This window comes from Halichoeres trimaculatus, unplaced genomic scaffold (assembly GCF_033239565.1).
Source record: "Halichoeres trimaculatus isolate MK-OKI-2021-1 unplaced genomic scaffold, fHalTri1.1 fHalTri1_scaffold_1, whole genome shotgun sequence".
NCBI classification, from domain to species: Eukaryota; Metazoa; Chordata; class Actinopteri; order Labriformes; family Labridae; genus Halichoeres; species Halichoeres trimaculatus.
This window is the reverse complement of record NW_027437179.1, coordinates 22,841,279-22,855,574: the sequence shown is the minus strand read 5'-3', so window position 1 is coordinate 22,855,574 and position 14,296 is coordinate 22,841,279. Positions and strand designations below refer to the sequence as shown.

The 14,296-nt window shown below is 37.8% G+C and overlaps 1 protein-coding gene across 1 annotated transcript; it reads right to left on the bottom strand.

Annotated features, from left to right (window-relative positions):
• Nucleotides 1-2,473: 2,473 nt before the first annotated feature.
• On the bottom strand, nt 2,474-13,742 carry ankrd52b (ankyrin repeat domain 52b). The gene is made up of 28 exons (XM_074671694.1): nt 13,590-13,742; nt 12,940-13,023; nt 12,647-12,725; nt 12,430-12,500; nt 12,123-12,323; nt 11,919-12,006; nt 11,333-11,475; nt 10,642-10,854; nt 10,402-10,480; nt 10,175-10,289; nt 9,982-10,064; nt 9,766-9,868; nt 8,315-8,383; nt 8,081-8,221; nt 7,930-7,986; nt 7,714-7,825; nt 7,561-7,632; nt 7,262-7,463; nt 6,948-7,035; nt 6,365-6,482; nt 6,067-6,286; nt 5,889-5,976; nt 5,712-5,795; nt 5,475-5,620; nt 5,098-5,180; nt 4,734-4,816; nt 4,423-4,514; nt 2,474-4,305 (listed from the first exon to the last, which is right to left on the bottom strand). The coding sequence occupies exons 1-28, from the start codon at nt 13,614-13,616 to the stop codon at nt 4,118-4,120; spliced, it is 3,129 nt and encodes a 1,042-aa protein (XP_074527795.1). The 5' UTR covers nt 13,617-13,742; the 3' UTR covers nt 2,474-4,117.
• Nucleotides 13,743-14,296: the final 554 nt, after the last annotated feature.

Below are 14,296 nucleotides of genomic sequence, written 5' to 3'. Positions count from 1 at the left end.
ATTATTATTATTATTATTATTATTATTATTATTATTATTATTATTATAACAATAATAAACGTTTCTGTAAATATGTCAGAATTAGCAAAAAGGCTAGTATACATTTGTAGTCCCTGGCCAGATGTTGGCAAAACATGCAAGATAAACCAGAAGCAGCATTAAGTTAAGTTATTTATTTGGAAAAAAAAAAAAAACCTGTGAACACACGTTTAAATATAATGTAAGACATGACTTTTCACGGAGAGTGACCTTAGGGGGGCGGGACATTCTTTATTTCATCGTCAGTCAAAATAAACCAGTTTTAAATTTATTTAATGTATATCTTTCAACAAATAGCACAGGACTCCTCCGGTTTGATGTGCTCACATAGTGGGTGTCAGATATTGCTCACAGCTGATTCCCTAGTAACGGGTAACGGTTCATAGCTGCGCAGAAAAACAGTTCGCATCAGAATGCCGAGTGTATCCAATTACAACGTAGTTTAAAAAATCAGTTAAAACCAATAGTGAAAACCGACGAAAGCACTCCGCGCTTTACAATCTCTCTTCACTGTTCAGCCATGGAAAGAAGTAATACAAGAGTCAGGGTAAGATTTCCTCTGTCAATCTGAAATGGAGTATTTATTAAGCATTAAAAGTAAGCTGAAGCCATTTTACCGTTTTACTTATTCAACGGTCACACATGTCCAAACAGATTATATTTTTCTGTCAGGGATAGCTTGTTTTTGGAAAAAAAAAAGTTGTACAGTGCGATGAGAAACATTGTAACTAGGACCTTTAATTTAAAACAGAGTACAAAATGATTAATATAACAACAAGTGATTTTGTCGTACTGAGCATTTATTTCTTTATCTGTTCTTCTTCCTTACCTGTAACTGAAAAAACTTCTATTAAGCATAGTTATAAAAAACTTACAAGTGCCCTTTAAAAAACTCAACGTATTAAATTGCTTTACCTTACAAATAAACATCATAAAATTATGTTATAGGCTGTGCATTCTTATAGCCAACAATATAGTTCATTTATTTTTGAATGAGATATATTCTTTACTTTTAACAGACTTGTTTGAGAGCACCCTGCAGCCCTGACAGGCAGTGTCTCATAGAAGCTCTTGGTGCTCTGGATAATGACAACCTGGAGCTATCCATGGAAAATGCCTTTCTGGTGGAGCAGACCATTGAAATGCTGAAAACCCATGCCAAAAAGCAGGATGAGTTAAACAAGAAGATTTTAAATATGAAGAAAAAATTAAAGGCATACAAGAATGAGAGGAAAGAAATTCAAGACAAAGAAGAGGGAGTCCTTTTGCTTCTAAAAAGGTGTGATGCATTATTAACAGAGATCATAGAAATGCAAGACTCTCAGATGGAAGAATTAAAAAAGACGGAGGCTGCCTCTCAGGATCAACCTGAAGGGGTCAGATCAGATGGCAACGCCCAGACCTATGATGCCCTGCAACAGTTCCAAAATGACTTGATTACTAAAATAAACCAGCTTCAGGAGAGGATTAAAGAGAAAAACGAAATAATCAGCAACCTCACAGTTGAAACTAAGGCTAAAACAAAGAAGCTTTTCCGTGTCTACTCTAAGCTTACCCTCAAACAGGCTGAGCTGGACCAGAGCATCAAAAAATGCAACACTCTGCAGCAGGAGTTCAAACAGGAGCTGGCTAAGAGGGAGGAGAGCTGGAAGATCAGAAAAAATGAGATGGAGAGACTATGGCTGGAAAGAGAAGACACCCTGAAAGAGAGTGTGAGAAAAGCTGAGGAAGAACTACAGCAAGTAATAATTCAAAATATCAAGCTTCAGGTCAGGCACACTGCTGCTCGAATGAAAATACAATCTCTAAATTCTCAGGACTTATATTACAATAATTAATCAAAAATAAGATGAAAAAAATATTGTATCCTCTTTTTTCAGGAACTTGTCTTTGAGAAGAAGAAACAAGGCTTCTGGGCTAAAAGGAGACAAGAAAATAGAAATAAAAAGGAGGAAGAGGAGGCAGCAGCAAACGCAGCCCAAGTTGGACATGAGGAGGAAGAGGAAAAAGAAGAGAAAAAGAAGAAAGAAAAGGTGAAGAAATGGTGCTTCTGGAAAAAAAAGAACCAAGAAGAAAAGGGCCAGCAGGTAGAGGAGGCTGCCGCAGGTCTAGATCACACTGGCCAGGAAGAGAGACAGGCAGAAGAAACTCCAGAGAAACAAGGCTGCTTTGGCAGGGGTCGCAAAAAAGAAAGAGGAGAGGGCTCAGAGATCTGAGAAAGAGGAGGAAGGTGCGGCTTGTCCAAAAACTGGGGAGTAGTAGCCCATCTGTATACACCAATATTGTTCATTCTTCTCCTTTCCAAACCTTGTACCCACCCCTGTTGAAAGCATGTCAAATAGCTCAATAAAATAAAGAAACAATAACTTCATGTCTAACAGTCAGCTGTTAACTTTTGTTTGTAAGAATGAAAAAGAAAGGCTGCAAAGGCTGTTCAGATATTGCTGATTTATTTATTTATTTTCCATCATATGAATTCCTTTTAAAACTAAATTCCCAGAAATGACTCAAGTTATATGCAACACCCTGAAGTATCAGTAAAAAAAAACAGCTTACTTGTAAGAAAAGTTGTGACAAAGCAATTTCTTGAGACAAATACTGCTAAAAATGTCACTGCTACTTAAGAAATGCCAAACCTCTTCTCTCTGGGTTTCAAAGAAATATCTGAAATGCTTTAAATGAAATTTAAAGTTACATTTGTTAACCACCCTTGATTCTAATAATTTGTTTGCATAAACTAAAAAGAAATAACTTAGTGTGAGCCTTCAGGTCGGAGTGCAGATCTTTCAGACTGCTTCAAAATGACACAGCAGATCTAAGCATGTCTGTGTTTACAGCACTTGAAATGTCCAAAGATGAAGTATTTCACGCACTTGTGAACAAGGAGAAAGGCAGTGATCGCTTTGTACCAGTAAAGGTTGTTACTATTCAAAGAGTTAAGTTTTGTACACCAACTTGCTCACCATCGTGAAAACTAAGAAAATATTGTGCAAGACTTCTTCTGGTTACAGCTTCTTAGACTGAGATATTAAATGTTCTTAGTCATCTATCAGATATCTTTGGGTTTTAAACTGTCAATCATACATAAACTAGAATTTTAAGACATCACTTTGGGTCATTAAAACTTAAAAGAATCAAGCAGTTCATAAAAAGTTGAAGAGATCTGTAGTTGCAAATGTACAGAATATCAACACTGCATGAACCTAGTATTTTTTCCCCTTGAGCTTTAACCGCTCTTACCTACAAATACTGACTATTCTTTTTAATTCTTTATCTGTTTAATTCCCTGTTTTTTCACTTAAACATGAAACCTAACGCAACATATTTAGCTCAAACTGTGCTTTTTACTGCATTAACAGTACAGTTGATACAAGCCTAGGTAAACTCACAATAATTTGGGATTCTGGATTATACAAGTGAAAGATAAAATTCTTTTTAAAAAACTATATTTACACTAGACTCTGTTAACTCTATTTATACACATGCTTGTATCTTTAACTAAACTGAAATGTAAGTCATGATTAGAATAATGAGGTTATCTAAATCTGCATAGTGCTTGCTACACTCTGAACAAGATAAGAAAATAGTTTCATTAATTGCATAAAAGGTTATCAGCACCTGTTTAGAGTTTTTAGTGAATTAAGAAGCAAGGTCTAAAATGCCAAGTAACACCTGCAGACACACACACACACACACATAGATAGATTAAACACAATCATCTGGGTGTCTGTGCACTTGTCAGGTTCAAGTGTATACGAGCATTCGGAAGTGTGCTCATATTAAAACTTCCATTCATTTCTCATAGTTAATATTTCATTAAAATAACAAATGTGCTAAACTTAACTGAAGAAAATGTGAGAGGTAAGCTAATATTAGTAATGTGTAAGACTAGATTTCAAAGCAGCATTCAATGCTACTGGTGCAAGAGTACATCATGTACATGCAGACACGCACACATGTAAATGTCACGGAGCAACACATGATCACACGTTTCTATGGGCATGTGTCTGTTTGTGGTAAACTACACCAGGATTAAGTTTCCCTCCCACAGGCCCAAAGTATCTGCCTGGCTCTCATTTCAGGCATGACACAGGTTACCATTGGACCCACAACTGGAAGCAATGCCACAGTTTAGGATGGAGTTGTAGTGGGACGCTGCTGCAGCACTGGCCTCTCTGGGAGGGAAAGGTTTCATGGTGGAGAGGATCAGGGCCAGACAGTCTGCTACGTTCTTGTTTGGGGCACAGGCCAGAGCTGGTGTGTGTCCTTCAGATGGTTAGAAAGCACATAAATATGACAAGGTGACATTCATTTTCTGTTTTTGAACAAGAACTGTGACAACATTGGTATTTTATCATAAGAGATGTAATCATCCTGGATTACCTTCTTCATCTACAGCCATGACTGCTGCTCCTCTGCTCAGTAACACCTGCACCACTGTCGCCAGGCCTTTTCTCGCTGCAATGTGAAGGGGCCTGCATGACAATGACAGACAGATCTGTAACAAGATGCTCAAGGAGAATAGCAACACTGAAGTTTAAATTAGAAATAAGCATCTTTAATTTTATGACCCCCCTCCTCCATACATCCCTTTTTCAGGTTATAGTCTACTGTTGCTTTAAGTTGTACTTATAGGCTTCTGACTATTCTGCACAAAAAAACGTATCAATCAAAAAATAAACAGAAAAACTCACATTTGAAGGGCACTGTTTGTTGCATTTATCAGAGAGGAGTCGCTGATTTCTCCGAGGATCAACAGGGCACACATCTCATGACCCTGCATGGCCAAACGTAAAGTTGTAAGAGATCACATGTAGCCCTATAGCATCACACATTTATTTTTCACTAAAAATTACTGCAACTTAAAAATAGAGGCTGGATAACATAATCTTAGTTAAATATTTTTGATCACTGTTGAAACCAGAAACAATCATATCTTGACAGGTTATCACATCATTTGGCAGTTGTTGCAGTTCTATAACACAATATTGCTACACACATGCTACAGTTATTGTGCCATTGCATATACTACAGCATGCATGTGTATGTGTTTGTGACCTTGCTGCAGGCTAAGTGAAGGGCAGTGTTATTATTGACATCCACCAGCGTCAGGTCTGGCTTCGCCTTGTGCAGCAAGAACTCTGAAATGCACAAAATAAAACATCTTTTAAGATGAACACAGGTTGTAACATTTGACGATAAGTTGATGTCTTCAGGTGGAGCGACTAAAAATCTGTGAAACAGGGGTCAGGTTCATACAGTGATTTGGAGCAAACATAAGTGAGAAGTGTGAGGGTCAAAAAACACATCAATATTCATCTGCTTAAAGCTGGAACAAAGACAAACAACTATGGAGGTTTTAACTTTTCTCCTGTTGAGCTGAGGCTTATGTGACACATTAAAAGACTAATAGCACAGTCAGTGATACAACATACCAACAGCTCTTGTCTGACCACAGTCAGCAGCAACCATCAGAGCAGAGCACCCACAATTGTCCACAGCATTAACATTTGCTGTCTGGGCCAAGACCAGCTGGAGCCCAGCAACGTTCCCTGAATAAGCTGCTGCATGCAGCGGGGTCCTGCATTCAAACGGCAGACAGATGATTTTACTGAATGAACACATTGAGATGAAGCCGTTTAATCTACGGGTGAGCTCAGAAGAGTACCCACCTCCTTTTGGCATCACTAACATGAACAATTTGGGGGCCAACCATCTTCACCAGAAGTCCAGCAGCAACATCATGGCCATTAACTCTGTCGGCAATGAACCGAGTTATTAAATTTTAAAGAGTCATGATGAAGTTATCTGTATGATGTCTCAAAAAGGAACGCACTGAGGGTACTCACAGAGCACAGTGCAATGGGGTGAAGAGATTTCCTTCCTGGGAGCTATAAAGTTTGTTTTCAAGTAAAATGTGTAAACAGCCCTCATGTCCTGCAGAATAAAATGGACAAATTATAAATAATGAGAAGCTTGGAGGCTGGAGGTAATACCGTATTCTACATGATACAATTGTGCCCTCACCATGGTACGCAGCCCAATGTGTGGGTGTGTAGCCTCTGTAGTCCAATATGGAGTCCAGTGGGTCAGCTTTCACAGCAGCCTTAAGCAAACTCTTGAGAAGCTCTGTGTGGCCAAGGGATGCTGCGAGGTGCAAGGGCGTCATTCCCTGAGAATCTCTACAGAGTGTAGAGGCCCCATGTTCCAGCAGGGCAGACACACAGTCCTCGCTGCCTAACATGACCTGCAGGGGTCAACATATAGCAGGGTTAGAGGGATAAAAAAAGACATGCTCGAATGTAAGAGTAGCAGATACACATACAGCTCTGTGTAATGCTGTAAAGCCCTTTTTATCAGCAGCGTCTGCCTTTGCTCCTTTCTCCAGCAGGATGTGTACACAGTCAGTGTGACGTCCCAGAGCTGCAAGCATGAGAGCCGTTCTGCACCAGACAAAAACAAACAAGAATGCTGTTAGGGAGGATTATCTGGTCAGATAAGACTTTTGGAGAGCTTGTTATATAGACTACTCTTTTTTTCTTCCTGAAGTTTGCGATTACATTATAAATAAGAAGAACACACAAGCTTTATGGTTTCTGCTTAATCCTCTGCTGCATGCAATAAGCAAGTTGAGTCACTGTCTCTGACACCTGTATCTGTTTAAAAACACTTATGAAAGCCAGGATCAATACAAACATACTACTGATATTTCCTTCGTGACCCAGTCCTTTGGGAGGTTACAAAATTGCAGTCAGATGACTTTCCTTTTTCCCCCAGACAGTCATGTGTTCATTTAATTCATTGTATTTTTTTAGGTTAAAATTACTGTAAATAAAGCTGTCAACATGTGTTTTTTATCACATTCAATAATGACAAAAATGACTGATTGTTAACTTTTAGTGACTTACTGTCCCTGTGTATCTGGACTGTCGATGATGTCAGCACTTTGTTGCCTGTTGACTAATAAAAGCAGACAGTCCATTTGGCCCCCAGCAGCTGTACATGGGAAAGAGAAACAATAAGAACATTAGATTATCAATTTACACAGACTGCTTGGATAAATTTGGAGTTTAAAACGCATTAATGTGAAGATCATCTTTTTCTTGTCAAATCATCTTCCATAGGCATCAGACTAACACTAGAACCCTAGCTTACCATTTATTTAAAGCAGGATCCATAACCACCTTTTGCTATGCTATCAAAAAAACGCGCATACACACACCTGCAGCATGTAGAGCAGTCCACTTGTTCTTGTGCTCTCTCAGTGTGTAGGAGGCCTGATGCTCCAGCAGCACCTCTACACAGGGGGCAAAACCTCTCCGAGCAGCCAAATGGAGGGCAGTTCTGCCCTCAATGTCCCGCACATCCAGACTTACCAAAGTCTCAGACAACAGATGCAGAGCCTCACAGTGACCATAATATGCCTAGAGCAGCAAAAATATCAAAAGGATAGTCTAATGCCTGCGAAACATGTGATCTTGATGAAAAGCCATGCAGTTGTGTTTGTGAAATGCTACTCACCGCTAAGTGCAAAGGACTGACAGGAATATTACTTTCAACCTCTTGTAGACAGTTGAATGAAATCTCCAGGAGCTGCAAAAGTAACAAGAAACAAGAATACTTACTTGAGAAGCCTATCCAGATTTTACAAAATAGAAAATAATAAAATCTGACCAGTTCCAGGTGCTGTTTGTTCCCATAAGCTGCTGCATAGTGGACGGCACTGTAACCCTTACTATTCTTCAGAGTCGGGTTCGCCCCATTGTCAAGCAAATAATCTAGACACCTGAACACACAGAGTAGATCATAAAAATACTGCTGCTTTTCATTCTTCTTCCAGTGATAACAAGAAAGAGAAAGAGAGACATATGAAAGGTTTTTGTAACGTACAGTGAGGCTTCATGTTCCCTTTCCAAACTGAACTCAGGATCTGAGTTTGTTTCCCCTCTGTGGATAAAAACAAACAAACAAAAAAGAAAAGCTATCAGCATAATGATTTAGATAACTCACGGTAATTACGTAAAAACAAACACTCCCTTACCCACAAAAGGTGTGTGAAGCTGCAGCGTAGTGAAGAGGGCTGCAGCCTGTCAGGTCCAGCTCATTGACCTCAGCACCGGCTCTTACCAGAGAGATTGTGCACTGGCTGTTGGCGTTCGCTGCAGCGTAGTGCAAAGGAGATCTACAAAGTGCAATAAAGGACATACAGCTGTGTTATCGGGTAGCAGCAAAGCAGAGAAAACAATGTTGTTTCAAGATAATTAACAGCTCTTACCTTCCCAAATTATCTTTTATATCTAGCTCCGCAGCACTACTCAACAGCAGGTTCAGACACTCAACATTCCTGGCACACAAAGGACAAACAGAAAAGTTATATTTTATCTATTGTCAACACTCGGTCTTTACTAAGTGTAACATTTTGATAAATGGTTCTTCAAATCCAAAATGAAATGTCAATTTTTTGCAGAAATGTCAAAATTGAATATGTATTTTATAAACTGTTGTAATGTTAGATTTAAATTAAAATTTTACAGTTTTTTTAAATTGAATTAAATTGAAATTATCAGCTTCACCAGTTTCATCTGGTTAATGAACAGTTAATGTGACTCTAGATGCATGATTAAGATTAATGTGGTGACTTTTTTGTACTATGTTATCATTATCAGAGCACAAAAATGCAGCTGTATTATTAGTCATATTTCACATTCATGGCCACATTGCTTTTTCTCAAGGTATAACAAAAAAAAAATAAATAAATAAAACAACTTAACATGAAATATCAAATCAAACAAGGCTGTTAAATTTGAAAAGAAAAACACAGCAAACAAAAAAAAAATGAGTTGGGACATACTAAAATGAAATGAAAACAGTTGTGTTTATGACTGCAAATTGGGTTAGTATTTAACAAAATCAATTAAGGGTTTCCAATTTTTTACAAATGCACAATGTTTGAATTTCTGGATGTTGATTTGTTTCAGAGGGAGGAACAACATCTAGTTTAACCAATGGGTGGCACTGGGTCTGTGAATGTCTTTCCAATTTTTTGCGACACATTTGTTTTTCAGCTGATTATGGTCAACAACTTATAGACCATAAAAATGAATGAAAATTAGAAATTTGCATTCATTTTTAGTGTAACAGTGTTGTTCTGGACATATTGCTAAAAACTGATCGGTTTTGAAATAATTCATTCAACAATATTTTTAACCTCTTCCATTTTTTTTATTTTTAAGTTTTTGCATTCCCACATACAGTATACTAATATTCCTTTATTTATACATATGCTTGGAATGTCTCTTTTGTATTTGTTTATGTTGTGACATTTTTACTCTGATACTTCTTGGCAGGCAAATAGTAAAAAGTGGGATTAATCAAAAACATTCTTCCTCTTTTAGTCATTAAAGAACAGCTGAACAATTTCAAAGAACCTTTACTATTTAGAAATGAGGAGAAAATTAAAGCACATCAACAACTGCTGGCATCTAAATTAGTCAACTATCTGTATCAGTAATTAAAAAGATACATAGCTTAAGTAGACATAAGACATACAACCTAAAACACCAAGAAAAAATTAACACTACACATTAAAATAAATTAGCTATCACACATTGAGAAACAAAGAACTAGTTGTGACTTTTAGATTATGCTGTTTGTAACTTCATATGCTGTAAACTTGAAATGATAGATTAACACGTCTATATATAGGTGTGTTGTTTATAACCTCACCCTCCAGAGGCAGCAGCATGCAGGCAGGTCCTCCCGTGGTCATCCAACATGTTAATATCAAACCCAATCGATGGCATCTGAGAAGGCATGATGTAAAACTGGCCTGAAGAAAAACACAAGAAAACCTCTTTTAAGTGGAAATGTTTCAAGTTGTGTCATTAACCACATTACATAAAATCGGAGGAAAAATTGAGGTCAGTGGCCCCAGTTTCTCACCATTTGACAGTAACTTTCGACAACAGTCTGGAAACCCATAGAGTGCTGCCAAATGTAGAGGAAGCATCCCATCAATCCCCTGTCTTTAGAAATCAAGAGAACGATGATTTATATCATGGACTGCACTGATGAATCAAACTGAAAAGCTGGAACCGGAAAGACAACATGGCAGTCTCAGGTTTGATGGACATACTTAGCTTTGTCAGCACCGTTTGTCAATAGAGTGCTGATCAGTAACTCCTGCCCATATCTTGCAGCAACATGAAGAGGTGTGTTTCCATACATGTCAACAGAATCTATCTCCCCACCTGTGCAGGAAAAGAGAGAAATAAAATTTGATGTCAAAATGTTCTGACATTAAAAGTCAAAGGGCAGTAATTGTGAATCATGAATGAGATGATGTTTTTGAATTGATTGTACCATTTTGGATCAGAATCTGGGAGCCTGTGAAGCGCCCACACATGGCAGCCATGTGCAAGGGGCTCTTCCCTTCTTTATTCTGCAATCAGAGAAATAAAAACATGTTGTGTCAAAAGAAAGATATAAATCATTTTTAGACTAAGCTCAAATCTTATGCCCAGTGAACACACATAAAACAATAATGCAAATTTGTTTTGTCTCTCCTTTTGTTGCTTTTTAAAAAAACACTTAGCTCTGCACCTGCACATTGACATCAGCCCCATTGTTGATAAGCAGCTCGAGACATAGCACCCCGCTAGCGGAGGCAGCAGCCAGATGCAGTGGCGTGCTGCCGTAGTGGTTTGGCTGGTTGATGTTGGAGCCACAGTTTACCAGCTCAGTGGCCACGGCATCCTGCCCCATGTGACAGGCCATGTGGAGTGCTGTGTTCCCAAAAATGTTGGGTTCATCAATCTAAGAGATGGATGTGAAATACAAACTTATAAGTGCAAAATCTAAACATACCCAGTGATTAGAAGAGCCCTGCTTGGCAGTTAAGAAATACTGATAAAAATGTCAAAAGACAACTGACTTGAGTAATGACATCAGAAGGAATCTTAAAAGAATATAAAGCCTAGAAGATTCAGCCAAACAAGAAGAAAAAGAAGGATATATTGTAGGTTTTTAACTATAGCCTATGAATAAGAAATGGAATTGGCTTTGTGGAACCCAATTGTCTTGTTTTTAAGGCAAGATTTGTGCAAAGATGTGGGTATCTCATAATAACAAGTTGCCATTTCAAAAACAGTCACCCGAAGTAAAAGCATGAAGACCTTTTTGTTAAATTATGCTAATTTCTGGTTACAAAAACAGTTACAAACAGGAGGACCATTCAAAAATACTGGCCCCTAGAATTCTGTTGTTCTGTTAGTGACATGAACAGCCACTTTACCTCCATCATCAGTTTCAACAAATATTTGAGAACATCCAACTGTCCCCCTGCAGCTGCAGCATGAAGTGGAGTGTAACCGCGTTTGTCCTTGCACATCACATCAGCTCCATGTGATAGCAGTAATTTCACAACCTCAACGTGTCCTGAAAGAAAAACACAAGCATTCTTTTTGTAACATATGTCTCAGCATAAGTTTCTACCCTTGGGTTGTAAACAAAAAGAAGCGCAATGGTTGCACAGGCCAAGTTAATAATATAGTATTGACCTGTTTTTCTTCATATTTTCACTGACTCTTTGCACTGACAATTGAAAAATTATGGGCATAACAAAACCTCCACGTAATCATTGATGCATACCTTTGATTTTCTTTCTTTTTCTTAAGTATTTTTCAGTTCAGATGTCCCCTGAGCAGTATTCCTGGGGGGATTAGCATTTTTTGAACGCTGACTGCCTCTGGGTTTAAAAGCCCCTTTTACTGTCGCCAGCCACCTCTCTATAGGTTATTTCTAGAAAGTTTTTTTTTCTTTGCTTAAGACATCTACTCTTTTATCCAAGCAGCTATTTATCCAAAAACAACACTCTTTACCAAGGTATGCAGCCCAGTGGATAGCCTGCCTTTCCTTCTTATCTTTGGCACTGACAGCAGCACCTTTACTCAGGAGCAAGCTCACCATCTGCAGAAACAATATTGGATAGCAATAATGAATGAATAACTATTTTCAAAACCTTCAGCACAGAAGATGATAATTGTAATTGTGGCACATTTAGTTGGAATGAGTAAAACTTTTACCTCTCCATGGCCGCTGTGAGCTGCATGTTGCAGTGGTGTTCTCCCTGACCTGTCAGCAACATCAAGGCTACGCACATGTGGTATCAGAGCTGAAGCGCAGCCAGTAGCCCAGTTTGCTGCTGCCATGTGTAAGGGTGAGTGCCAAAACTTGTCTCTTGTGTTGATCTCTGCTCCATGCTTTAGCAGCAGCTCCACTGCTCTCTGGGGAAAAAGAGAAGATTTAAAAAGATGAAACAATTCACAAAAACAATCTAGTAGCCAAGCCTAGGAAAAATGTCCCTTCTCTGTTTTAAAAATAGGATCATACCTCATTTCTTGAGGCAGCAGCTCGATGTAAAGGTGTCAGTGAACCCTGGTCCTTGGCATTGACATGTGCACCTGTAGAGGAAAGTGAAGGCAAAGTTGGACTTTTATTTTTTGACTTTTTTCATCAATTCTTAGTTCCTCTACAGTGGACAAATCCTGACTAATAGGCCTCATTCTAACTCATGACAGTTATAAAGTCATATCAACAATTTTCCCACCTGAAGAAATAAGTAGGTCCATAATATGGACATCACCCAAATAAGCAGCAACATGAAGTGGTGTGCTTTGTTCTTGGTCCTGAATAGAAAGAATTGGAATAATGGGAGAAAGAAAACAGTTTATTTAAACAAATAACATGTTGGCATAGGAACTAAATGCTTGACTATTTGTACAAGAATATAAGAAGTTTTAATTTTAAGCCCATCGCAAAAAAAAACAAAAAAAAACACAACAGCTTCTTATTGTAACTGCTATTGTATGGCATAATTAAGGAGTTCCAGTGAGATATTACCAGTGAATTGACATCTTCCTCATGGCTCAACAAAAATGTCACTTCTTCTGCATTTCTGCTGAATATAGCCTGGACCAAAGGAGACTGGAAAATAGATTTGAAAGCAGGTATGGACCATTGTGAAAAGTCAAGTTTATCATTCATATATAATTGATACAGATTCTAATGCCATTCTGATAAACGTTTTTTGGGAGAACAAAGTCAAAATAGTATATCAACTAAATAGCTTTCCCCAGAAAACTTGGGGGCAACAATACTCATAAATACATAATGACTCCAAATGCATCTCAAGGCATTAAGTGGTTGATGAAATCAATTTGATGAACTAATGCGAAATGGAAAATTTTATTTTACGCAGGATTAACACTAAATTTAGCCAGTGAACATGTTTTAAAAATGTCCTAAGTGTATTTAGGTCAGAGTTTAAACTTCATCTTAAAGACAGCATAGTGTCTGATATAGTGAGTCTACATGTTTTACACGAATGAAACATTAAACACGAATATGAACCAGTCTATTCCTGCGAATCAGGGCATGTATAACATTAATTAGCCTCATAGCAAACTTTGCACGACATTTTGCTTGCAGGACTAGCCAGCTGTTGGTAGGACGTACCGTTAGTTCTGTAATATAAAGTGGTAGTGCTTTACCTGGTCCTTGATATTTCTCAGTTCCATTGTCAAATCACTCTGGAAGCTCTGTCATTTAGTGTGAGTGTCTACATTACACTTTATAGCAGCTAGTTAGCCTAGCTGTAGCTTAGTTAGCGACTGGAGTATGTGATGAGTAGATGTACCAGAGCTGCTAGGATATCGCGAGGGAAGTAACGGGAACGTGATTTGGTGGTGCTTTATTTCTGTTTTATTTTACGTCAGATCTATAAACTTAGAAATGTTAATGGACGATGACTTCTTAATGTCCTTGACTGAATAAAGACCACGGATATGCTTCTTTATGTTAACTAATCACTCGATACCTATCGACTGTGTTAAGTTAAAAAAGTGTCACTTATTCTAATTTATTAGGGTTGCTGTGAAGAAATAATAATAATAATAATAATAATAATAATAATAATAATAATAATAATAATAACAATAATAATAATAATAATAAAAACGTTTCATTTGTACACTAGCCCAGGACAGCAGTGCAAAGTTTTTTTAACTTAAAGTTTGTTGAGATTTACGAGTTTTTGAGAACAGAAAAAGCACAGATAAACAAAAAATACAAGTCCAAACAATAACAGCGGGGTCAATATTTTACACTGTTATCATATACATAACTAGAGGGGAGGAACCAAACAGGATTCATTTTACTCTTTTTATGGAACAATGATATATCCATCAATTGCATTAAT